A 25,842-nucleotide genomic window follows, 5' to 3' on the forward strand; every position below is an offset into this window, starting at 1 on the left:
GACAGAAAGATAAAGCGTAACAAGAAACGGATAAAAATTAACCGAGCGATGACTAAGTGATGGCCGAGGGTTTTATTTGCCAACTTTACTATGACTTCATGACAGAGCTGTTAGCGCCCCGGCATGAGATTACACTCAGTGGGTCATCCTAAAAACTGCTCTCCCATGAAACCTGCAAACAATGACCCGCATTGTACTGCAAAGACAGACAGAAGCTTGGAAGAAACTATAAAGGAAAAAGGCAGCAGAGGAATGGAGGAAGACGACTCTCTGCCTTGTCTTTCATGTAAGCAGCAGCTTGTGAAAGTTGAAATCAATGCTTTTAATCTCATTGCTGATTTATTGGTAGGCAGCGTTCCAGCAGACGTCATACAAAAACAACTCTGGATTGGTGATCAGAGCCGTCTGCGTCTTTCTACACAGAAATGTTACATTTACCTGAACATTGGAACAGTCCAAACTACCAATTTGGACAAAATGATCAAAGACGTGTGGAGTTGATGGACAAACAGCGACATTATGGACTTCAGCGCTTTTTACAATGCCCAAAAACTACATTGGGCCAACCCATAGACAGCGATTCATTTCTGTATCTGACATGTAGGGGGCAGAAAACCACTGTCACTATCTCATCAACACAAACACAGTGGCCTTAAACCAGATGCATTGTGTTTAAGCATTATAGTAAACATGCTCATTTTCAACACCTGTCCATAGGGAGCGTTTCCCTATTCAAAAGAAAAAGGTAAAATTAAATAAAAGAAGGTAGGAAATAATGATCAGATCAGTAGTTCAGGCAGAGAGCAGCAGTGTGTAAACACATCTTCTCTCTTCAAACAGATCCGTGTGAAATGGTTTGTTTGAAGCTCTGATGAGCAGTCGCAGATTTACAGAGAAAACAACCGGTGATGGAAAATAGACGGATGTTTGTTTGACCGGACGGTCGATCTCTCAAATATGAGATTTCTCTGCTCAGGTCATAAAAAAACGGGAAAAAAACTCTTCAGTCACTGGAGGTGCAACGGTCGCTTTTGTCGAGTGTTAGTGAGGTTTTAAAAAATGAAATCAGAGGAAAGAGCAAATAATAAATAAAAAAACCTGCAATACGCGACCACTATTTGGAGGTCTCAATCCTGGATGTACCCGTCCCGGGTTCATGTCCCGCTAAGTGCACCTTTTCCGCATGTCCTGTCAGCCTACTGTCAAATAAAGGCCATACCGGCCGTTCATTCAGGCTGCAGGGGTTACACAGGAAGCCAAATCTAAGCAGAATACCAGCAGAGCTGAACAGAGCAGACCATCAACCGCGCTGGATCTGGAAATGTTGACAGCTGATTTTTTTTCCCACTCTCATGGGAAAACGCACTAAAAGCATTAAAAGTGCTAATAACTAACGTACAAAGCTAAACACAGTGGAAAATGTCAACTGTGCAGGCATTTTTTGGTTTTAAATGATTAAAAAAAAACACTGCTCTCTCTCTCTGTCGCAGTGAGAAGCCGCATCTGCTCACAGCTGCTGATTTAATGATCGCTCACACCAGGAGGGCTAGGGAAGAAACTTCCAAGAGATGAAGCAAGCTAGCTGCTCCCAAGTAACGGGGCGAACATCCAAGTTATTTCTATTGTTTAATAAAATAATAACCAAATCCACAAAAAAAAAAAAAAACGTTAACAAGGACTCTTGTTAACTTGGACCTTTTTAAGCTACTTGGATAAAATGATTTGTCACAGGCTTCTCACCTCAATTGTTTTCCTTTTCATCTTTTTCAGGCTCTCCAGTCGTTCCTTCTCCTTTTCCACAGCTCTGGTGGACTCCCGCAGTCGCTCCAAGTCCTTCTGATAAGTCTCTCTCTGCCTGTCCAGTTCCTCCTTCTCCTTCGCCAGCTGCTCCTGCATTAAAAAAAAATACCAAAACATCACTAGTTTATATGCCTGATGAGCATGTGAATGTAAAACAACTCGTATAGGCGCCCTATAAATTGCATTAAAGGGCTCGGTATCTTGGGGGCAGCGTGGTGGATTTGTACCTCAAGCTTCCTGCACTCCTCCTCTCTTAGCCGTAGCCGGGCCTCGGTCGTCTCCACCTGCTGCCGGTGCCTCTCCCTTTCCCTCTCCCAGCGCTGCTGCTCCTGCCTGTGCTGAGACTGGAGCTTGTTCAGGTAGGCCAGCTCCTCCCTCTGCAGGGCTAAGGTGCGCTGCTTCTCCTGCTCCAGGAGCACGTTCCCTCGGTGGCGTCCAGGCAAGGACACCCGCTCCGTCAGGGAGGCCCTCTGCAGCTCTATCTGACTGTCCTGCTGCGATACGACGGCCTGAGCAGAGGGGAAAAGCACGGATGACGCAGGCAACGTACCGGAGGAGTACAGGGTTAATAGAAACAGTAAAGATTCTGCAGCCACGGATGACTGGACTGAAAAATAAAACCTTTGAACTGATCCTGCGTGTTTTTGTTTAAATCGGTTTAAATTGGAAAAGATAAAAAGGGGAAACTACAGCCACAGCTGAGCTACGCCTTCACACATGTCCATCCCTCTGTACTGATACAAAGAACAGGTAAAAATTTGTAAAGCCCTGCAATTGAGACCAGATATTTACATACACTCTACAAAAATACCTTTTCCCCCCTAACCGTGACTAAATCTGATTAAACTATGTCTGTTTTAGGACAATTAGGATTCTCAAAAGTATTTGTTAAATGCCAGAAGAATCACACAGACTTTTTTTTCCCCCCAAAGCTCTTCACAGTATCTCTGTATTTCGTAGTGCTGGCTTTAATATCTTAACCTGACAAAAGCCAGACGTATGTCGCTCCGCCTAGCTCCACTCACATACATCTGGGACATCGCCCATTGAAAGTGATTTCCCCAACCAAATTTATGGTCTGGCCAATCAGGACGCAGGGCGGGTGTTTCCTGGATGTGACGTAGTGGAGAAGCGACCGTGAGATTCCAACAACAATGGCGGCTCGCATCGAGGAAGCAAGCGTTGCATTGATGCTGCTATTTCTTCCGTGTTGTCCAATCTACCTAATATTGTTTCATTAAAAGAACATCAGAGAACGGCTCTGAAGGCTTTTGTTGGTGGAAACCATGTTTTTACCCTTCTCCCGACTGGATTTGGCAAGCGGTTAGCCGCTAACCGTTAGCATGAACCATGTTAGGATGCCTTTTTTTCCCCTGTGTTGCTCTCATCAGCGTCACGGGTTAGCTTCGGTGTGAGTGGTTGAAATAGCATGTTGATAAAGATGACAGACAAGTGGCTTATCCAATCATATGCAAGGATTTTTGATAAGGCCCAGCCTTCAATAAATGCAATTCCTATGGCGATGTCCCAGATGTATGTGAGTGGAGCTAGGCGGAGCGACATACGTCTGGCTTTTGTCAGGTTATTAATATCTAGCGATGTCCCTAAAGGCCGGTTCACAGGGCAGGATTTTTAGCCCGATTTTCGCTCTGATCCTCCCCTTTGGAGAGGCGGCAAGTATCGGCGCATCTCTTAAGACAATCTTAAAAGATATTCCTGCTGTGTGTGGTGTGTAAAGAACGATCTGGTCCGCTCGGTAGAACAGCGAGACCACGCCGACCTTAAATCGAGGATATTCAATATGTCGGATTGTCTTGCCCCGCCCGATATACCAGATATCAAATCTGAGCGTTTTCAAAACTTTATATCATTCCGTTACTCTATTTGTTTAATCACATTTGCATTTATGTAGATTTAGTGTGTGTGGGGTCCCCCCCCCCCCCCGAGGACTAACGAGCATGCAGCCTGTTGAACGTGACGTGTAGCCAATCAGAAAGCGAGGCGAGGGAAACCCAGAGAGTACGACAGCTGTTTGGACCAGATGAACGAGGCGCCTTCAGATAAGTGGAAATTTTATCTATTTATTATTTTATTATTTCTAAATAACTCAAAGGCTGTGAATTTACTAATTAGGAGCTTCCAAAGCCATGACGTCATAATCTGGGCTTTCCCAAACTGCTTAAAAGGTGGAATGATCTAAGTGTATGTACACTTCTGAATTTAAAGAAATAAATCTCTCTAGTCTGACATTTAGCTAATAGAAATAGTCCTAGCTGGCTTGTAAGAAAATAAACTGTAGGATATTTTTCATCTGAACTTCCACATATGTGAGACTAAGCCAAAGCGTGTAGGGGACGACGTTACCTGCAGGCTGTAGAGCCTCTGGGAGAGCATCAACACTCTGTCAAAGAACTAAAATGGATTAAAAACAAAAGAGAAGGTTATTAAATATGAACTACTTTCACCAAAATATTCTCAAAATTCACTAGACTTATAAACATGTTTCGCCACATGAAGGCATCGTTAAATTAATGTACTAAAAATAAAAGCTGTGCAGCGCGTGGCATCGTGTGGATAAAGATCACCTCGGCCTCGGGGAAGGAGTCGGACCAGATGCGGTTCCATCGTGGAGGAGAGGAGCAGCTCTGATCAACCTGACACAGAAAGCGAAACACGATCTGATTACAGTTCAGTGATGGAAACATGAGCTATAAACCTTCAGAGGGAAAAAAGCCCTGAAGCTCAGAAAGGTTTTTCCCCCGCTTCTAAAAACCAGAATGGAGTCATTTTTAATCATGTAGGACTAGGGCTGAACGATTTTGTAAAATAATCTAATTGCGATTTTTTTTTCTTAATATTGTGATTTAATGCGATTTTTCCAGTTTAATTTATCATGTGTTTCAAAATATATACAAACAACAAATCAATTTGTTTCCTCGCCATGTGGATTAGTTGCTAAAAGACCCGCAGCATCTAAACTTGGAGCAGAAATGATTGCGTTCTGCCTACGATATATTTCAATCAAAATTGCAATTTTGACTTTTATCTGCATTAACCACAAGCAACAAAAATGGCCTGTAAATAAAGATGTTTGTAAACAAGGACTATTCAAAACAAGCACTTTTAATGTTTCTATTAATCAGAATATTATTCAAGAGAAGAGCTTTTAATTGATTTGGACATCAATCCTTGTTGAACATAAAGTGTAACCAGTCAATGTATTAAACTGATTGACCTGTACTTAATGCTATATATGATTATATAAACTCTGAAACAAGTAATAAAATTAGATTATCTCACTGCTGCAACTGTCTTCCCTTCCATGTGGAGGCAAACCCACTTCAAACATTTTACTGTCACATAAAGGACGTGTCTAATTCCCTAATTGTTACAGACCCAAAAATTGCAGACCTCTGCGATTTGGAAATTGCGTTATTTTAAATCACGATTATATTGAAAATGTGATTAATTGTTCAGCCCTATGTAGGACAAGGTAATCCAAAAGAAACAACAAATTACACATTCTTTACTCTATGAGCTCAATACCAGTTTTAAGATCTCGACACTTAACGCTTAGTCTGCTCGTGGTACCGGAGTCCAGGAGGTCCAGCCGTGAGATCTAATCTATCAGGAGGCGTCCAGTGCTAAAAACCACTGGATCAAAATATAGAAAATTGTGATAACGTGGTTTGAGTCCTTCGTTCGGGTTCGTTTGAGACAGACAGCCGTCGACCTCTACTCATGTTGGGCACAGAAACGCCTAACATGAATTTAGCATGTTTAAAAATGTTCGATTTGTGCTATAAATTCTATAAGAGAGGCGATCACCGTTAGTAACGACCGTCGTAGTGTTGATGTTCACGTCAAATAATGATTAAAAAGGCGCCACCGCCGGCAGAGCGCTGATACATTATGTGGCAGAGAGTATTCGTCTGGATTATTTCAGTCGCTGCTCCACAAACAGCGCTCCCTGCCACCGACGCGCAGCTATATTTAGACCAGGTGATTGCTGTCAAGGGCCAGGTTGGTTGGGAACCGAATGCCCCCCCCCCTCCGGAAAGAAGGTTTATCAAGACTTTTCATCTACTTTTACACTTTTTATCCATTTTTAAACAGATAAGGAGACCTGAGCTATACATGTCATATTCCAGAAACCCTAAGGACACGAAAACTTTCCAGATGACTTGGTGTGTATTTTCATTATCTACAGGAAATAAAGAGACGCATCCTGTGTGTGTGTGTGTGTGTGTGTGTGTGTGTGTGTGTGTGTGTGTTTTATGCCCCTACCGTCTGCTCCAGGGTGTGGCTTCCACAGAGGTCTTTGAGCTGAGGGTCGGAGCTGGCTCTTTGGCTCCTGTCTCTGTTTCTAGACTCGCCAGAGAAGCTCTTCTTCACACTGCCAACTGGAACAGACACACGTACATGTAGGCGCACGGCGATAATAAAGAATACACAACCACATTTGTCAGCTGCACACAGAGACTGCATGTATGTAATAAAGAGCAACAAACACAAGAGAAAACTTTATTTTTTGTGACTTATGAGGTAAAAATGTGAGAGAAAGCCGATTAGATGGCAGAGTGACGCGAGCGCTGGACTCACTCTTGCTGAGGATGGCCGGGCTGCTGTCATAGCCTCCGAAAGTGCCCGCTCTCCGGGGCAGAGCCCCAGACCCGCTGCCCTCCTCCACCCGAGCGGGCTGAGCCTCCTCCCTCACTCCAGACTGCAACAAGTTCTGCAGGTTTTCCACTGAAGTTTAAAAGAACGAAAGAGCGACAAAATGGCTGTAAACAAAATACAAAGCTAGGGGAACACACCGCTGTTTACCTTTTACACAATAAAACCTTTGATTCCAGCACAGACACACGTGACCTGCAGCATCGTCCTACCTTCGGTGATGGCGCCCCTGAGCAGTGTCTCCCCCTGCTGGAGGTCCGAGGCGTCTCCTCGGAGCAGCAGTCTGGAACGAGCAGCCGTGTCCTCCAGCCCCGCCACAGACTCCGCCATCTCTGTGAACAGCTGCAGCTTCTCCATGAGGGCCTGAGTGATCACTGCATCCTTCTGGCTCAGACGCTCTACGGACCCAAAACAAGACAGCATTGGAGTCAGGAGTCAAGAAATTGGCTAAAATTGATTGATTTATATATATATATATATATATATATATATATATATATATATATATATATATATATATATATATATGCTTTGCAACCCTACATGTCGATATTAATTTATTTATTCATTTTTATTATGATTATTTTTTATTCTCGCAACTTTCTTATTTTTATATGTTAGCTTTTTTTTCTATATTATTGCATTTTATTGTTGATATTGGGACTGTTTGGTTGTTATTTTATATGAACAATTCAAAATCCAATAAAAATATTATTCATATATATTTGGACATATTAAACAAATTTAGACAATTAGCTCATGGAGATAAACTTTTTGTTATAATAAATGTTTTGTCTCATACTGCTTTTTTTCCTCAACAACCCAATAAAAAGGAATGATCTTAACAAAAAAGATGATTAGTAAAGGTTTGCTAAGGGCATCCTAATATTATGAGGCCTTTTGAGCAAACTTGGGTTCAAAATGTATTGAACTGCTTCGTTTCCCTGACAATCAAACTAAACCTTTGTTTCAGGTTTAATGTGACACATCAGCACCTCCTAGTGGACAGAGATGTAATCTGCGATCAGACGTTACCTTGAAATTCTCTAAGCCTACAAGCTCGAGCCTCCTCTTCCTCGCTGAACAGCCTCTCCTCGGAGTGAGGACAACTGAGAGGGCAGAGCAAGCAGAGGGGAGAAAAAACGCAGACGGGTCAAGAAAAGGCAGTCGTGCACCACGTGGAACTATTTTCTACATCTTTCACAACCAGTTTTAAGTCGTTTTTACAAGCCTGATTAATATAACTACGCTGGTAATATAATATACGCTTATAACAAGTATTTCTACATACAACACTCTGGTTACCTCTCAACAGCTTGCCGTATGTTTGACATCCAAGTGTTTCGCTCCTCTTTGGAAGTGGTGTGGATCTCGTACATCTCGGGCTCGTTTGAGGAGGCGCAGATGAGGAACATGGCCTTCTCCTCGTGGGCCACCTCCCTGACTATCAGCTTTTGGAGAGAAATCACTGATGGCTTATTGTCCTGAGAGGGAATAAGAGAGGAAACGTTACTTCTCTTTCCTCTAGAACTGATTAATTAAAGCTGTTACACACAGTGTTACAGTGCTGGTAGGAAGTGGATGAATGCCATGTTAACTCTCTTTTTTTTGCCTTTAAGAGACTTAGACTTAGACTTTCTTTATTGTCATTTTGTATGAGTATATGACAGAGTGCATACAGAACGAAAATTTCGTTTTCACACAGCGTTAAGGAAGTTTTTGAACATTTATGTTGCGACAGTTTGAGAAACAACTTGAGGGACTTTGAAATGATATGAATTTGGTGCACAAAAGGGTTGTCAAAAATATCGATATCAGGTACAATACTAATTTGGCATGGTATTGATACTAAATATTTTGCATATGAGGCAAATGAAGGAAAACCCAAAGATCTTGACAAGCCTGTGAGCAAACAGCGCTTTGAAGTGGAGGCAACGAAGTCACGCAGCACAACAAACCTGGCCAAACATCTCAAAGTCCGACATCCTGGCCTTCATAATGAATTCTGACTGATTAATAAATCAAAGTTCCTGTCCATAATTTAATTTAATACATTAAACATATTACTGGTGGTCCGCATTATTGTTGTGTGATTAGCTGTGGCTAGCATGCTACTAGGCAGGTGTTATATTTGGGTTATTTATTTAGCATTTATTTAACTGGCTTCTGTTGAGGAAGCATGTTTTATGCTGAGATTGAAAAAGGTGAGTTTTTCATGTTAATAAAATGTGTTTTATGCCTTATTTGTGTTCTTTTTTTAAATCACAGTGGTATCAAAAATGGTATTGAGTATTGAATATTGTCCTGGGTATCGATATCAAGTTATGTTCATCACTGATTATTTCTCTGATCCAAACAGGTTTGAAATCTATTCAGACAAGCCTAAATACTACGTCCATGTATCTGCACGGGTATCTGGGTGAAAGTGTCTTACCAAGTTGCACAGGAACATTTTTATAAACCTTTTGCAGCGATCAACAAGCTTCTGGCATAAATCTAAGTGGATGTGTGATCTGCAGTCATCAGGCTCATTTAAACTGGTCGGGGTCCTTTTCGGACAGGAGTCCACAAATTCTTAATTGAAGTTGGGTCCGTTCCAAAAGTTTTAATATCAGCTCGCTTCATCCGTTCAAAGACCAGCTGTTGGATCAATAACTACATTTCCATTATGGATCTGCACAAAAACGTTATCCATATTCTGCTGATGTTGAAAAAAAGACAGTGTTTCAGTGTTTCCATTAGTTAGGAAATGCAATTAAAATCACACGTGAATAAATTTGTTCACGTGATAACTCATTAAAGAAATTATGCCGCTGCATCATCCTCCTACTACTTCCTGTCTTCTTTTTCGCCAGCAGTAACATCCGGTTGTTGAACACATGACGTGCGCTTCGAAAAAAGCGTTTCCACTGCAGTTTGGCGAAAAACACCAATTCAGAAGTTAAGGAAATTACCGTGTTTCTCATAAGTAAATTTATTTTTGTAACAATTTGCCCAATTTTATGGCCTCTGCAAACGCAGCTACTGGATTGCTGGACCCCACAGCTGCTCCAGGGTGCAACTTTTACATCTTGGTGTACGGATGGGGCCCAAATCAAGACAAGACAAAACACTGTGCTCTAGTAGAGACATCTCCAAGCACGACTGAGGTAGCACCGCACGAGATCTGTTGGAACGTTTTGTGGTTAGACGATACCAAGAAATCTTCCATCGGCCACAATAACAGGCATGATTGCTTTCAAACCAAAGATTACTGTACCAGCCGTTGGTGGCAGCAGCATGCTAAGGGCCTGTCCTGGTGCCACGTTCACTGCTGCCCTGCACACAATAAAAATTCTTCAAATTGTCCTTAAATCAGCGGCTTAAAGGCTGAAACTTTGACACAGTCTGGTGTTCCAACAAGACAATGATAATTTGATTTTTCTCAGATCAAAGAGTGTCGAATGGCCTGGACATCAACCCTTAATGAAATCTAAACTCTTCCTATAAAAGACAAGCCAGCCAATTAAAACAAACCTCACCATGTCGCTGATGTTTTAAGTTCTGAAAAAGACAAACTGATTTATGCCAGAGGCTTGTTGAGGGCTACAGAAAGCGGGTAATTCGTCTGCAGGTGGCAAACAAACATTTACCCTGGATATAATGTGTCCATTATATTTTCTAAAGTAGAATTTGACCATGTGTTGACATGAAATAACCATAATTTAAAACTAAATAAAAACAACGGTTCAAATCTGCTGTTTAATACGGAGCCCTAGAGGGGTCATCGCAAAATGTTTTGCATGTTGAGAGAATGTCCGCTCGTTTTACTAAATCGTGTGCACAATTTACTATATTGGGCTCTCGTTTTACTATAGTGTGAGCTCATTTTACTAAATTGAGCTCTCATTTTAAGCATAGTAAAACGAGGGCACAATTTATTAAACGAGTGACCTATTCACTCAAACGAGCGCACAATCTACTTAAACGTGGCCACAATATGTAAAACGTGCACTCAATATTGTCTTGACACATGTAAACATGAGCCCGTTATAGTATATTCGAGATCTCGATCTACCAAAACGCACCCACGAATAATTAAAACTTGTGCTCGAATAAATTGTGTGCACGTTTTATTATTGAGTGCTCAATTAAATGAAAACATGCTCACAAATTATCACGACCTGAAAAAAAAAATAACACTTAAAGTGAGCTCTCCCAGGCTCCGTAGTTTAAAGTTTATGCTCATGATGTAAACGTTTCACCAGCATCAGAAATTGACTGAGAAATGAACAAAAAAATAAAAATCTCTTACGACTGTAGCAAAGACGAATCTCTGATCCTTCTCTTGAAGTAAGAGCAGCACATCTGACAGCAGAACAGCCAGAATATCTGAGAGCACAGGAAGCAGGTGACGATGAGAAAGTCCATGCATTATTCAAGGCAAGGCAAGGCAAATTTATTTATATAGCACAATTCAGTACAAGACAATACAAAGTGCTTTACATGATTAAGATATAGCAAAATAATAAAATGTAGATAGAAAATAGAATAAAAGCAAGTAGATTCATCGTCTACTTCATCGTCTCCCTTTATTGAGGGCGACTCTCACCTTTGAGTCTGCCGGAGGCGGCTTTCCAGCTGACGGTGCCGGCGTGCAGCAGCTGCCTGCGGCCCTGAGCCAGGTCCTCCCTGCGAAACACCCGGCCGTCCTTGATCTTCCCCTGCGCCTTCGGCTCCATCTTGTTGTGGATCTCTCGGAGTCGGGAGTCCTTCTCGTGGAGATTGACCAGCGTGTCCACCTCTTTGATGGTGTTCTTAATTAGACTCAGAGCCCGGGTCAGCTCTTCGTGCTCCTCGGTGCCCACTAAAGACAGGAGAAAAAAATATAAAAAACGATTACTCTTGTGTTATTAAGGCGCATTCAGAAAGGAATTGGTCTTTGCTTGCGGCTGGACCTTCGGTGTTGTGAATGATGCGCTCCACCAGCACCGGATACTTTGTTATCCGCTGGGTTACCAGCAGAATACACTCAGTCACTCCTAACCTGCGTACTATGGACAGGTTGCTGATTTTCTAGAAGAAAGAAAAAAAACAGAAACGTCAACCTTCCACCTGCCTACACAGGTAAGAAAACGCGAGCCGACTCTCAAAGCTCCCGTCTTACTCTGATGAGGTTCTGGAAGCGTCTATTGTTCTGCAGCAGCTCTTTGTAGAAGCTGACGGCTTCGTTGTGGTGGCTGCAGAAATCTCCGTAGCAGTCCTTCATCCTCTCTCCTATCTCACCTGAGAACTGGAGAACAAACTGTTATTTAAGCGGCAGCCTATTAACACGCTTAAATAAAACTCGGCCACATATCGTGCGTCTTCCTCACGCGGGAACGCTGAAACAGACGACTAACGGTTGCGCGTCCGGTCCGTACCTGAGCGATTAGGATGTCCGCCACTCTGTTGATGGTGTAGTTCCTTTCGCTGGGCGGGACGAGGTTTTCCCGCCGCCGCTCTCTGAGGCACGACAGGAAATGCGCGTGGAGGTCCAGGAGGTTTTCCAGGCGGGGGAAGAGGCTGTCCAGTCGGCCGCAGTCCATCTGGAGGTTCTCCTTCATCTCTCGGACGTAGACGCGCAGCATTATCTTCAGCGTCCTCACGTGGTGCATCTCCGTCTGCATCAGCTCTGCGGGACAACGTCGCAGCCGCTGTGCTTTAGTGCCGCGTTTACGCGTAAAATATATTCTCTTTACAGATGCACAGCCTTAAATAAAAAAACCTTAAAGAAATGTGTAAACAAAAATAGCTGCTTTCGTACGTCAAAGTGGGTTTTTAAAAAGGAGAACAGACGGGAGAATAATACCGTGCAAACCCTAAACCCAACTCTGAAGGACTTCAGAAATAATAGGACTTTATTTAAGGGAATATGAATAAAAGGGGCAGAATGGATGACAGATTTATGAGATTTTGATTTGGAAAAAAACTTTAAAAAACACCATCATTCTCCACTTTCTGCTGATATATGAAAAAAAATTATAGTTTTTGTTGTTGTAAACTGATAAAAGGTGGTTCTGAATACTTCTGTAAGCACTTTAAACTTGCTGCCACAAGGCATCAATCTTTCAACTTAAGTTTAGTGATTCATTTACATCTGACGCAACAATTTACGACAAAAACATGATTTCAGACCAATTAAACTATAATTACATAAGCCAGTCAGGGCCAGTTTAATCGATTTAAACGCTTTCTACCTGAGCAGCATTTGGGAGTAAAAATATATATTATGTGGTTTTGCTAACTCAATATGCAGTCATTAGAAGAATAATGACTCTCAGTCTGGTATTAATAAACATCAGTGATGTCAAAGGGAGCTCACACCTACCATAAATAACATCCTGCCTTTTGGCTACATCCTTCGAATGTTTCTTCAGATACTGCGGATCTACGGCGAGACTCCAGGAGTCGGCCTCCAGGTCCTGAGCATCGGACTCCAGGTCAGCCCGCACCGCTGCATAGTGAGAATCTGAAGGGAAGGGCGGAGATATTACGGACAAACTATGGCTTCTTCAATAAAAGGCAAAGCTTTAAAAAAAAACAAACAGGGAGAAAATGCCGAACGTGACCCCAGGACTCTGGAAATAAACTTTATCAGGCAAAACTTTAGAAGCCACTGCGAGATCATTGCATTGTGTTGAACGTGCGTCCCGTAAAACTCTGAACGCTGGAGCAAACATGGAGCTCCGGTCTCCGGTCAGTCTGATCTCTCCCCCGCAGTTTGGTTTAATGAGGCTGATGTCACGACTCAGCGAAACATCCTCCGCTCTCTCTTCTCTGGCTTTATGAGAACTCCCTGAAGACAAACAGCTTTGGCCTTTGCACAAGCTTCAGAGTGCACAGAGGGGCGGTCACGTCAGGAAAAGCTCCACCGGGGGGGGGGAGAGAGAGAGAGAGAGCGCCGACTCACCTTCTACGATGATGGACTCGGCGATGGAAGGGGCGAGAGAAATGGCGTCGTCGTTGCAGCGTTTAGAGCGCAGGGCGTCCGTTTCATCCATGTCCCCGGGGAGGGATCTGCAGGAAGAACGCCACAGGTCCGATTAGCGTCATGCAACACCAACTCCACTAAAATATTTCTCCTGCAATTTAAAGTTATCTACGCCACCAGGAAGTTTAAAAGTCACACGTTTATAAATCAACATGAGGTCGATCTACAAGAGCATTCAAAAGCGTAGATGAATGAACTACAATAAGGTTTATTAAGAAACAGATCGTCTCTTTAGTGAGGCTCTTCCTTAATGCCTGTTCAATGTGTAACTTTGCTGCCTCTTGGCCAGGACTCCCTTCACTGCAAAAACAGATTTAAAAACAAGTAAAATGTTCTTAAAGTTAGTCTATTTGTCCTCGATTTGAGCCAATAAATAGGACTATTTGCCAATGGAGTGAGTATTTGTACCCCTAAAATAAGATAATTAGACATCCTGCACTTGAAATAAGATGATGGAGATGAATTGTTCCTATTTTAAGGGGAAAAATCTTATTCCATTGGTAAATCGTCTTATTTACCTGCTCAAATCAAGGACAAATACAGCAATTTCAAGAAAATTTTACGTATTTTTAGTTCTGTTTTTGCAGTGTTGAAAAACAGGTTTTTTAATCTCAATGGGATTTTTTTTCCTGGTTAAATAAAAAATAAAAATAAAATGCATCTCTGTGGGTTTTCATTCTTAAAAGCCTTATAGAATAACATTTATTTATTTACTAAGACCTTTGTGGTCTGGATGGCTTATACAATCTGAGCAGATCTTATAAATATGTGGGACCGTTAAAGATTTAAAAAAAAAGTCATTAAAAGCATCTTAAAAAATCAATTCATAGGCTTGCAGGAAGCTACAGCAAAGATGTTTCTGACTTTCTGCTGCAAAAACTATAGCTGAAAATTTAGCCTTTTTCACTTTTAATAAAGGAAAATAAGCTGCATCAGCGGTACGCCGGTATGGAGCAGAAAGCTTATATCTACAGGTCAGCTAACCTGCTCTTGATACTGTAACAAAGTGCAGATAGTGGGAAAAATGAGAAAAAATATGCTAAAATGATTTTTTTAAATGCAGTAGACCTTTAGCAAACATCTCAATTTACAGAAAATTTGGTTGGAGAGCTTCACATCTTAAACGAAAAAAAAAAAAAGAAGCTTTTATGCAATAACTTAATTTCATGAAGGAATATGTTATAGTGGCAACAGAAACCCACCCAGAGCTAGAGTGGTGATGGACGCTGGGACCAACGCTGCAGGCGGGGGCCGACGTGGAGCTGCTGCTGCTGCTGCTGAGGCTGGCTGACGGCGGAGTGCTGGGTCCACACGAGCTAACGGTCATGCCTGGGACGCTGGCAAACCCTCGGTGTCCATCGGCGGCCTGAGACGCCGCGGCTGTGCCCGCCTGGTCCTTCTCCCTGTCGCGGTCTTTCAGCGCTGGGAGAGAGAGACGAGACAAAGGTGAACGGAGGAAATGAGACGGAGCGGCGGGGGGACATGGGGACAAACGAGGGGAGGACAGAGAGAAAGGAGAAGATGACCAGCGACGCGGCGAAGAGGACGCCTCGTCCGAGTCCCTCCGCAGCTGGACCCAGTATTTTTTCAGCCACGACCGAGGCAGGGAGCGGTAGAACCGGCAGGTGATCATGTCGCGGTGCATCAGGACGCGCACGCCCACGCGTCCCGAGAGACCCCACGACGAGGCGGAGACGGACGGGGAGGACGCCTTGGCGCTTTTTGTGCCGCCTCTGCTGGCCCTCGCCGCTTTCCCGGCTTCTTTGGCAAACGTCGGGTCCATCGCAAACGTCGGGGTTGAAGTGTCGACAGCCTTCTCGAGGGATCTGACTCCACTGACATAAACGAAGCGAACTGGGAGATCAGCTCAAAAATAATAATGATAAAAATAAAAAATTCAGTCTTTATATGAAGCGACCCAGCCTCCCCCGATGTCCTGCGGTAACTTCTGGAAAGATGTGGCTCCCTCTTTGTGTTTCCGCCCCCCCCCCCCCCTCTATCTCTGCTCATCGTGTTCCCGACCCCCTGCACAAGCCGCTGATTGGCCGGGCCGAGGCGTGCGGAGAGATCAGGTGTGTCTGACAGGACTCCAGCTGTTCGGAGGGGAACAACAGCGGCTACAGGAGATTAACTAAAGCCTGCCGCTGCTGCAGCCACGCGCGTCTCCTCCTGTGGCTTCGGTCACGTGCATTCGCACCTGCTGACGGTGCAACAAGCAGCGCCGACCGATGAGCTGATATAACGTTAAAAAAATTAAATAAAATAACATGAAATCACAAAGTAGTTGTGTGTGAATTTCTAAGGAAAACGACGAGTACAATAAATCTACCGCGTAGGTCGTCTATGGAAGCACATTTCTAGTTTCTAGTTTTTTGCAGGAACAACCTCGTAGAAAAGGAGACTAGAGGATCAGTGTTTTGGTTTTTCCACTGCTAAAACACTGCAAGGAAAACTTTAGATCCTAAATTAAACGTGTCCGGCACATGGACTCTTCTTAACGTCTAATCGTCACCTTTATCTACCGACTGTGGGAGACCGATCTCGCCGCTCTGCTCTCACTGGTGGATGCACAGCAACGGACCAGAAAACTACACTCACCTACACAAAGAGGTGATTTTTAATTGGTCTTAAACTTAACCAACCCCACCCCCCCTGACCCCCCCACCCCATCGTTCATCCGTCTGAGAACACGGGTAGTGAACCAGCCGCTGCTTACCGAGGTTAGCAGACGCTGAGCCGCCGTTCCTGGAGTGATGATCTCTCTGTGTGAAGGAAACCAGGACAGTCAGCGTAATTTATATCACAATCTCATCAAGGTTTTTTGGGGGGATTTTATTATAAAAAGACAAAGCTTTTGACAATATCATCCACAACTGCACATTGTTGTTGTTTGCAGAAGAAGAGGACAAAGACCTGCACAGATCAATGAAGCTGCTGACGCCGCGTCTGCTTTCATGCGCCAATTAGAGATTATTTGGCTGATTTAGCAAAACTCTGAACCTGCTGATTTTGACTTCTGTTTAAGAGCTCTAAACAATAAAATATGTATTAGTGTTGCGCCGATGCCATTTTTTGGCCCCGATACCGATACCCGATACCTGGCTGTGCAGTACTGGCCGATACCATCTGTTTGAAACTGATGTGTGTGTGTGTATATATGAAGAACTGCATACTACCTAGGCAATAAAAAGTTCTACCAGTTGAATAAACTTTTGGCTCTCAAAGGCCAAAATAGTGCAGCATTCCTGAAATAATAACATGTATAATAGTAGGGCAACAGTAAGACAGTAAAATGACATTAATAATTGAATAATCTCTTTTAAACCCGGAGTTTTGGATCTCAAATGCCAAAATAGTGCAACGTTCATGAACTTATATAACATGTATAATACTAGTCAGGGGAGAGAGAAGGGTGCGTTCAAGTGACATACAAACATCAAAATGGTATCAGTGCCCTATTTGTTGGTACTCGCTGATACCGATACCACCATTTTAGGGCTGGATCGGGGCCCCGTCCGATACTGGTATCGGTGCAACACTAATATGTATATTTTTAAACTTTCTGCATGAGATGACATTTTTAACTGTCCACTAAAATAGAACAATGTATCCAAAGTTGCAGAAGTGTCAGCTTAAAAATACGGCTAAATTCTCCGGGGCCGAGGTGTCTACTATGATCACTTTCCCACTGAAGTAGAGTTAGCATCTCTCATCTTAGCGTCACAACGGCGCAGAAATGTTAAACTATATACCAAAACTAAGAACAATACTCGATGCTTGACCCCATTTTTCAACATCCAAGCTACCTTTTCTGAAGGCAAAGACTTCTAAGCTATATGTATAAATAAAAATATAGCATATTTCACTGTCAGAAGATTTTCATTTCATGAATTAGGGTAAAAGTATTTCCATGCTGAAAAACAACAGATAAGTGTTAATAATAGGGATGCATGCATTAAACATCGGCCGATGTTAGACATTTTTTAACATATGGTATTGACCCAATGTGTTAAAAAAGGGCCGATATTAACAGCCGATGTTTATTTCCATCTACCTGCCCTTTGTGGCAGAGTTTCACGAGGGGCAGCCGATGGGGTCGGTCGTGCCGTTTTTGTTCATTCGTGAAAATGAGTGATGCATCGCCGCCAGGATTGCGTTTTTTTTTTTTTTTTAATGAAGCAGAAATGCAATGTCAGCATTGGGCTCATTTTTAATGGTGTTGAAAGAAGACATACGAAAAGCTGTGTTTAAGTCTAGACTATAAACATTAAAAAAATTATTCAGTTAGCATAGTTTTCAGCCCATATAAACCTTTACAAAATGTTACCACAGAAATAGAAATGTGTGTATATACATCTACACATTAAATACACAATATTACTATCAGATATCGACATCGGGCCAAATTAACGCCCCAAGTTGTCCATCCCTAGTTAATAATGTTCTATGGAGGATTGTACACTGGATCCTGTTGTAAAGTTAATGGGACAATGTATTTCTAAAGACAAACATCTGGCCCAAACAGATACATGTCCAGATAAGATGTTATTTTTTTCAATTATAATTTAAAATAAGCATCTAGTCTGCAGCAAAGCTGTTTTTTTAAATACAGTGTAAACAATGATCTGAACACATCCAGTAACAGCACTGTTCAGTTTCTGTGTTTCTGATCATTTTTGCTCCGTATTTTCTTTGGCGATCAACTAGAATCCACAGACTAACTTGGTACTGGTTCTGATAAGGTTCTGCTCTGGTCGGTGGCTTCGGTCTGAACTCACCGTTTGTTAAAATTCACTTTTTAGTTTATTATTATTATTATTATTATTATTATTATTATTATTATTATTATTATTATTATTATTATTAGCCACATTAGCTGCTAAATCCTTCACTGCTGACCAGAGTTGAGTAAGGGGAGCGTTTCCTTCCTGTGTTTAGCCGTCTGAACATTTAAACAAATACTGTTCGTTTATGCTGTCCGGCATGTTTATGTCTTCACTTTATGGTTTAAAGCCGCACTCAAACATCAGAGCGCTAATCTTTAAGATGCTTCGCCATATTTGTAACGCAGCTTTGGTAACACCCAAACAGAGTTACCGTCAGGGTTTAACCAACATCCTCATGCATTTCCTGTTCCGCCGCCTCAAAGTAATAATCTCTCTGAACAACTTTTGACTAAACAGGGTCGCAGAGGGTCTTCTGGTTACGAACTTTCAGAGATAGCAGATGGGTTAACTTCTGGTTTTGATGTAAACATCAGTTCAGTCAAGGTTGAGAGATGGGCGGCCGCTGTCTGCCAGCAGCGCTGCACTGAGACGCTGAGGCCCAACTTGAGGAGATGAAAATAGATTGATTTGTATTGTTTTTGATGCAAATCTTTAAAGACTTTATGTTTTGTAGCAATTAGAACTTCAACTTCAGTCTGAAGCAGCTGTGGAAGACCTCCTGTGTGGTACCGGTACCCAACACAGCACAACCCAAAGACCTGAGCAGCTACAGGCCGGTAGCACTAGCCTGATGAAGCATCTTCACCCCCTGCTGAGGTCTTCACTGGATCCACTACAGTTTGCAGTTCTGACCCATCTGGAGAATCCTGGAAGCACCGTGAGGATCATGTTCTTTGATTTCTCCAGTGGGTTCAACACCATCCAGCCAGGACTCCTGAAGGACAAGCTGGAGCGATCAGGAGTGGACCGCCACCTGTCCCAGTGGATACTGGACTACCTCACTGGTTGACCGCAGACTCACCTCTCTGACACAGGTGAACACCCAGTGAACTGATGTTCAGATAGTGGACTCCTGTTGTCAAGTACCTGGGTGCTGGTGAAGATTCTCAGTCATCCAGGTCATGGCCATTTAAAAAAAAAAAGTAAAAAACAAAGCAACTATACTTGTTTTCCATAGTAGAAGACGTTTCGCTTCCTCTCCAGGAAGGTTTCTCAATTCAAAAAGTCTGGAGTAATGTGGAGTAATAAGCCATTGCCAACTCTCAAAAATTTACAACACAGCTATAGGATTAATTCCAGCCAACCATCACTTTAACTCTCACCCTTATACGGGTGATCAAAACATTGTTTCTTTAAGCCAAGCCAATAACGACCCTGACAACTCCTCGTTAGGGACCAGTTTTTGTCCAATCTGCTGGCTTAATGACTTCAACGACCGCCCATTACTAAGGGGTGGACCTATTTCTGTTGAATTTGCATGTCATCTAAGCCATTGCAAGGCCTTTGTTTGGCAATGGTATAAAGCTTGTTACTCCACATTACTCCAGACTTTTTGAATTGAGAAAGCTTCCTGAAGAGGAAGCGAAATGTCTTCTAGTATGGAAAACAAGTCCAGTTGCTTTGTTTTTTACTTGTTTTGGAATGACAAGTACCTGGGTGTTCACCTGAACCATAAACTGGACTGGAGTCATAATACTGATGCTCTTTACAGGAAGCATCAGAGCGGACTCTACCTCCTGAGGAGGCTGAGGTCTTTTGGAGTGCAGGGGGCACTTCTGAGGACCTTCTTTAACTCTGAGGTAGCAGCGACCATCTTCTATGGTGTGGTTTGCTGGAGCAGAAGATTATCTGTAGCTGAGAGGAAGCGGCTGGATAAGCACATTAGGATGGCCAGCTCTGTTCTGGGATGCCCTCTGGACCCAGTGGACAGGGTGGGAGACTGTGGTGGATGATCCTCCCACCACCACATCGTGTTAGTATTCTTGCTTTCTTTATATTATATTACAGTTTGAGTTATTTCATTTAGACAGTTATTTTCTAATGGGTGTACACTTTGGATAATGACTGAATGGTTTATTTACACTTGTTTTTTGTTTGAGGTGCTGCTGATACAAACCAGCTGGAGGAGGAAACCTGGAGCATACCATTTGTTTGTTTGAAAGACTGACAGGGGAGACTTGTTTCAAGTTGTTAATTAGTTAATTTTGTCACTTAAATATTCATCTAATTTTGTTTCTGCTAAGTAAGCGTTAGTTTTTCTTTATTTGTTTCATAGAATGTTTTAGTTAATTTTGCATTTATTTGTTCTTTTGTTATGTTGTGCCTCCCTCATGTGGTAGACTTGGGTTACTCCATCTCTATTTAAGCAGCCTTTTGTTCTTTATTGTAAGGTCAGTTTTGTTTGTGTTGAGTTAGAGTTCAGTTGACCTCAGTTAACTTGGGCCCAAATTTGTTATTTATCCTTTGATTTATTCTTACGTTAAGTCTTTGTTTTGTTTACTATTTTTGGAAGAATTAAATTGAATTCTTTCCTACTTTGAACATTTTTTGTCCTTGTTTGAGTCTGGTCCCTCACAGACTCAAACAAAAGAACGAAAGGAAAATAACATCACCAGGGTTTCCCCCAGAAAATGGGGTAAAATGGCAGTAGGAGTCGTGGTAGGCTGTGGGAAGTGCTGACAGGCAATCAGGCTTATCATACGGTGGGGGAAACCCTGATACCTGATGGACAATGTCTCCCAGATGGACAATGTCTCCCAGCCCATGCAGCTGCTGCAGAGCTCTTTTAGTGACAGACTGCTGCATCCTGGGTGCTCTAAGGAGCGCTTCCACAGGTCAAGCTGCTGTCAGACTTTATAATCTCTGCTGCTCACAACACACTAAGTGTTTATGCCTGTGCAAATTCTCCGCTATCCGGTTCATTGCAACAGAAAAACAGGCTGGAGGGAAACGGACTTTCGCTCAGTTCTTTCTGAAAATGTTTCTTCACATATCCAGGAGTCTTCGTCTATTCTGGCAGCTCGCTGATAGCGACCTGCAGCTGAAGCGCTGCTGTTTTTTAAGGGAGGCTGTCCTCCTAGTGTTTACAACATGCCAAATGTTACACGGGTTCTAATCTGGTCAAAAATAATTTGCACCGTCTCTCAGAGGCTGATGTTCATTTGCACGTTTAGCTAATCTGAGTGTTTGCTTGTAAAATCCTACATATTGTGTAGTTTTATCACTGTACATTTCTATTTATCTTGACTATTCCAATTTTATCTGACTATACTTTATGAATAATTGTGCAAAATATTCTTTGTTCTTCTTATAAATTCACTCGCTTTTGCCTTCAAACTTAAATTGTGATAATATAGTGTGTAATTGTGTCGTTGCCACTGTCACGCCCGAATTTCCTCCTTGTGGGAAAATAAAAAGGTACCGTTATTTTCAGACCATAAGGCGCACCGGATTATAAGACACTTTAAATATTCTTCACAAGAGTGTAATATCACTCCGTCCCTTCACGTCCACAGCTCTCTATCCATCTCTGTTGGGAGGACAGAGTAAACCTGTCTTTGCGACCGCCTGCTTGGAGCATAGCTCAGTGTATCAAGCTCGGTGTCGCATATAAAACAGTTCGATGTAAAGACTTCTTGGCTCCGAGAAGTTTATAGTGTGACACGCACCTGAATGCGCGGCGTGAACTACACCTGAGAATTTGGAGGCCTTAACATGAACGCACTTCTAGTTTCAACATTACAGTCAGGCAGTTTTGTAGACAGCTCAGGGGTCCGATCAGGTAGCAACACAGTGTACCGTAATGCTCAGAATATCCATTGAGCGGAGCGGCTAAGTTTCGAAATTGTACTTACACATTTTAACAGATTTTGGAGCGCATTGTAGGGCTAGACGGTATCGAACAGAAGCATGTTGATAAAATAGAAATCATATCAATATCGATAATTATCACCAAATTCAAAACATAGATTTTAAGTGCAGCCTTGGCCATTTTATGCTGTTGCATGGCGACCTATTTCTAGATATAGAACACACAAACACTGAATTTAAACTCAAGCCTTTATTCAACCAACTTCTTACCAAAACTTCAAGTTTAAAAAAACAAAAAAAAAAACATGTGCTCTCTGAACTCTTAGAAGGGGGCGGAGCGTTCCTTGTGTGCGTTGTGGTTGGCTGGGAGAATATAACATCAACCTACATGATAGGCTAGAATGCAAAAGGAAGGAAAACTGTTCTATTGAACTTTTTATTTACCCTTTTTTTAATTACCGATTTACGTCTATCAATCGATTTATTTATCGGTATTGAATCATCGCCCAGCCCTAGCACATTGTACCACATAAAATCGCCCAGTAAGCACAACTTTAATCATACTGTATATAAGATTAAATGCGCACCATAAATTTTTTAGATGATTTAAGGATTTTAAGTGGACCTTATAGTCTCAAAAATACGTTATTTCTTCTCTTATCTAACAGCCCCAGTGTGAATTCCCAGCAGCAGGAGCAGTAAGTAGAGCCTTTTGCCAGCATTTTATAACCTGGGCACGTTTCATGACACACTTTTTTATCAACAAGGATGAAGCTTTGCTGGAAAACCAGCCGCTTCCTGACATTTGCTGCAGTCTCACTCCCTCTTTAAAATTATCAGTCAGAAGGAACAGCTGACACGCCTCTGTAGGAAAACACTGTTTTCCTCATACTTATTGTGGTTCTTCGAAATGCACTTCAACACCTCACCGACGCTAAAAACAGCCATCTTTGAAACGTGTTCTTTCAGCAACAACTTCTGCGCTGAAAAGTGTTATCTGGAGGGCTGGGAACCTTCAGCCCTTTCGTCATTCGATTACTATTTTGATGACGCAACTGTAGATCGATTGTTGACGTAAAAAGGTACACATGGTCTGCATTCAGTATGCATCTGAAGTTAGTTTTCATCCACCTCACTGATCTGGGCCAGTCAAGGTAAAATGAACCGATTCTGGTTGCTGGTTCAATTCTCTGTGTGTATCTCTAAAGATACGTTGCAGACTTCATGTTTCAAAATCAAAGCTATCAACTAAGCAAGAGTAAATAAAAAAAAAAAAAAGTGTACTGCATGCTATATGACAACGCTATCAACACTGACAAAGAATGACCTTTACGTCTACAAAGCCTTTCGGTTATAATCTCTAAACCATTTATCTATTTCTAACCTCCAAAGTGTTTGTAACTGTGCGTATGCATCATGGAATATACCAGGGTAGAAATGTGACCAAAAACCTTGGCCGTGTTGCTCTTATCTGCTCAGAAGTGTAATGTTTACCTTATTCTTGCTGCTGGTGCACTCGCCCAGCAGAGACTTGCAGCTCTTGTGAACGTTCACAGCGCAATCTGCGAAAACAGGAGGAGAACTTGGAGTCAGTGTCTCATTAGTATAGCTGAACAACATGCAGACAGTACTTAAAAGAAAAAGTGGGGGGGGGGAATCAAGGCTGCTAAGCGTGAATGCAGGCAGAATATGTGATTCTGTAAGCCAGGTTTTCATGAAGTCAACGCTGAAAAATACTGAGGAGGCTGAAAGAATCCCTTCAGACAATAAATCCCTTTACAGCCAGTGGAGGAGGGTTTTTTTTTCGTAGCTTAGAGACAGCGGTTTGCCTCTATGTCACGTGAGAGGCCAGATGAGAAACACCCTCTTTTTTTTTCCTGGTACCAGGTTGCTCTTTTTTTTTTTTTTATGTCCATTACTCTTCCTGTATGGAAAGCAACCCTAAGCCACGTCCGATTTACATGAAACAAATGACTGGATCTGTGCCGATTAGCAGAGATAAAAAAAAAAACGAGATGCTGCTGAGCAAACGCAGGGGGACGGTTAGTCTTTCTAATCGGGAGACAAAACGGCTGTGAAACAAAACGTTTTCGGTGATGGGGACCTGGACTTTTAAGGCAAGCGAAGATGAGGTAAACAAAACAAGCCCAGCCTGAGGGACGAGGCCTGCCAAACAAAATAGGCTATCAACATGCAAAGAGAGAATCCAGTCCAACCAGTTAAAACCTGGCAAATGTCGACAAAAGACCCAAGTCATGGAAGTGGACATGAAAAAGGCAAAGCCCTTTTACAACGTGTTGGACCACAGCCACTGGAAGGGTTTGTCTAAAAATCATTTACAGTTACCATTATAATAGTAGCATGCTAACTCAAAATAGCCCAAAGAAAATAAGTTTTATATATCACATTAAATCAACTCACAACACTGTTACAGCATCCATTCTACACTGGACATGATATTAGGGCTGGGCGATAATTCAATAATATATAAGCGATCGATCAATAAAAAGTTCAATAAAAAGTTCAGCAGAATTAACAGTTTGTCTTCCTTTTTGCATTTTAGCCATGTTACATATATTACAGTCGTTACATCCTCCCAACCAATCACAAACAATCCCAAGAACTCTCCGTCACCAAGCCCCGTCCCCTTCAAAGAGTTCAGAGGGCACACGTTCTTTTTTTGTTTTTTAAAAAAACTTGCAAGTTTGATAAAAAGTTGATTGAATAAAGGGTAGAGTTTGAATTCAGTGTTGGTGTGTCTCCATCTAAATAAGTCACTAAGCAACAGCATAAAATGGCCAGGGCTGCACTTAGAAAATATATGTTTAGAATTTGGTGAAAATTATCAATATCGATCAATATGGTTTCTATTTTATCGATACGTTTTTTCTTCTATATCGTCCAGCCCTACATGGTACCAGGACTGGGTACCATGTAGGGCTGGACGAGGTAACAGGCTGACCCTGTGAGCAACACAATGTCAACACAAAACACACCGGCAACTTCCACCAACTCCAGCACAACCGACCGTGACCGTTACCACAGCCACAAATGCTCCGCTTCTTGTTCAGTAACAAAAAAACAACAACAACAACAAAAAAAATACACAAAGCGTTCCAAACAGTGATTGTTTTCCGGCTGAGGGAAATGGAGTCAAAGAAAAATGTCACTGTCATATCAAAAAGGGCTGCCGCTATTGCTTTCATTTATTACAGAGTTTCACAGTAGAAATACGCAAGGCGAGCTAATCGCAACACTCTTCGGTGTGGAAGCGCTTACTGCAGGAAGACGCTGTTGCAGGCATCAGTGGAGGTGATTAAACTCGAAGCGAGAGGCAGCACAAAAGTTGCAAAAAGCTATTTAAAAGGGAAACGGCATTTACTAAGCAGGTTTGATTAAACTTGATCTTCACAGTTTGGATTTTTTTGCTGTATAGCTGATTTTGTACCCTTTCGTGGTCCTGAAACAGGGAGGCAAACTGCTTGAATTAATCTTTTTTGCTGCTATAGGACGCAACAAATGGCTTAAAATCTCAACTCTGTAATAAGTCTTTGAGCTATTTTCATAAAACCATATTTCACCACAGCAGCCCTCCCATTCATTCAGTGCGAAGTCGCTTCTGCTCCAACTAAATACGAAGTGACCGCTCATGGCAGTCCCCCTTAGAAATCAGAAGATTGGCGGATCAAAGCTTTTCAAGCACTCACTTTCAGACAAAGACAAAAACAAAGTGCTTTAAGAGTTTAAGAAGAAAAACCCATCCCAAATAACTCCCTGCTAAACAAACCAACAAAAAAAACACTATTTAACAAAAAG

The 25,842-nt window shown here is 42.2% G+C and overlaps 1 protein-coding gene across 2 annotated transcripts in view; it reads right to left on the reverse strand.

Annotated features, from left to right (window-relative positions):
* arhgef18b (rho/rac guanine nucleotide exchange factor (GEF) 18b) overlaps positions 1–25,842 on the reverse strand; it is a 75,525-nt gene that overhangs the window by 12,460 nt on the left and 37,223 nt on the right. For both annotated transcript variants that reach the window (XM_021324199.2, XM_036141192.1), the window contains 19 exons: positions 23,521–23,588; positions 16,206–16,251; positions 14,692–14,911; positions 13,409–13,515; positions 12,827–12,967; positions 11,880–12,130; positions 11,624–11,749; positions 11,415–11,532; positions 11,069–11,323; positions 10,772–10,848; positions 7,783–7,961; positions 7,513–7,586; positions 6,690–6,875; positions 6,403–6,549; positions 6,088–6,203; positions 4,386–4,454; positions 4,165–4,212; positions 2,028–2,309; positions 1,741–1,890 (listed from right to left, as the gene is read on the reverse strand). In XM_021324199.2, the coding sequence (XP_021179874.2) occupies positions 1,741–1,890; positions 2,028–2,309; positions 4,165–4,212; positions 4,386–4,454; positions 6,088–6,203; positions 6,403–6,549; positions 6,690–6,875; positions 7,513–7,586; positions 7,783–7,961; positions 10,772–10,848; positions 11,069–11,323; positions 11,415–11,532; positions 11,624–11,749; positions 11,880–12,130; positions 12,827–12,967; positions 13,409–13,515; positions 14,692–14,911; positions 16,206–16,251; positions 23,521–23,588 (2,660 nt within the window). The remainder of the gene's footprint in view (positions 1–1,740; positions 1,891–2,027; positions 2,310–4,164; positions 4,213–4,385; positions 4,455–6,087; positions 6,204–6,402; positions 6,550–6,689; positions 6,876–7,512; positions 7,587–7,782; positions 7,962–10,771; positions 10,849–11,068; positions 11,324–11,414; positions 11,533–11,623; positions 11,750–11,879; positions 12,131–12,826; positions 12,968–13,408; positions 13,516–14,691; positions 14,912–16,205; positions 16,252–23,520; positions 23,589–25,842) is intronic.

This window comes from Fundulus heteroclitus, chromosome 9 (genome assembly GCF_011125445.2).
Source record: "Fundulus heteroclitus isolate FHET01 chromosome 9, MU-UCD_Fhet_4.1, whole genome shotgun sequence".
Taxonomy (NCBI): Eukaryota; Metazoa; Chordata; class Actinopteri; order Cyprinodontiformes; family Fundulidae; genus Fundulus; species Fundulus heteroclitus.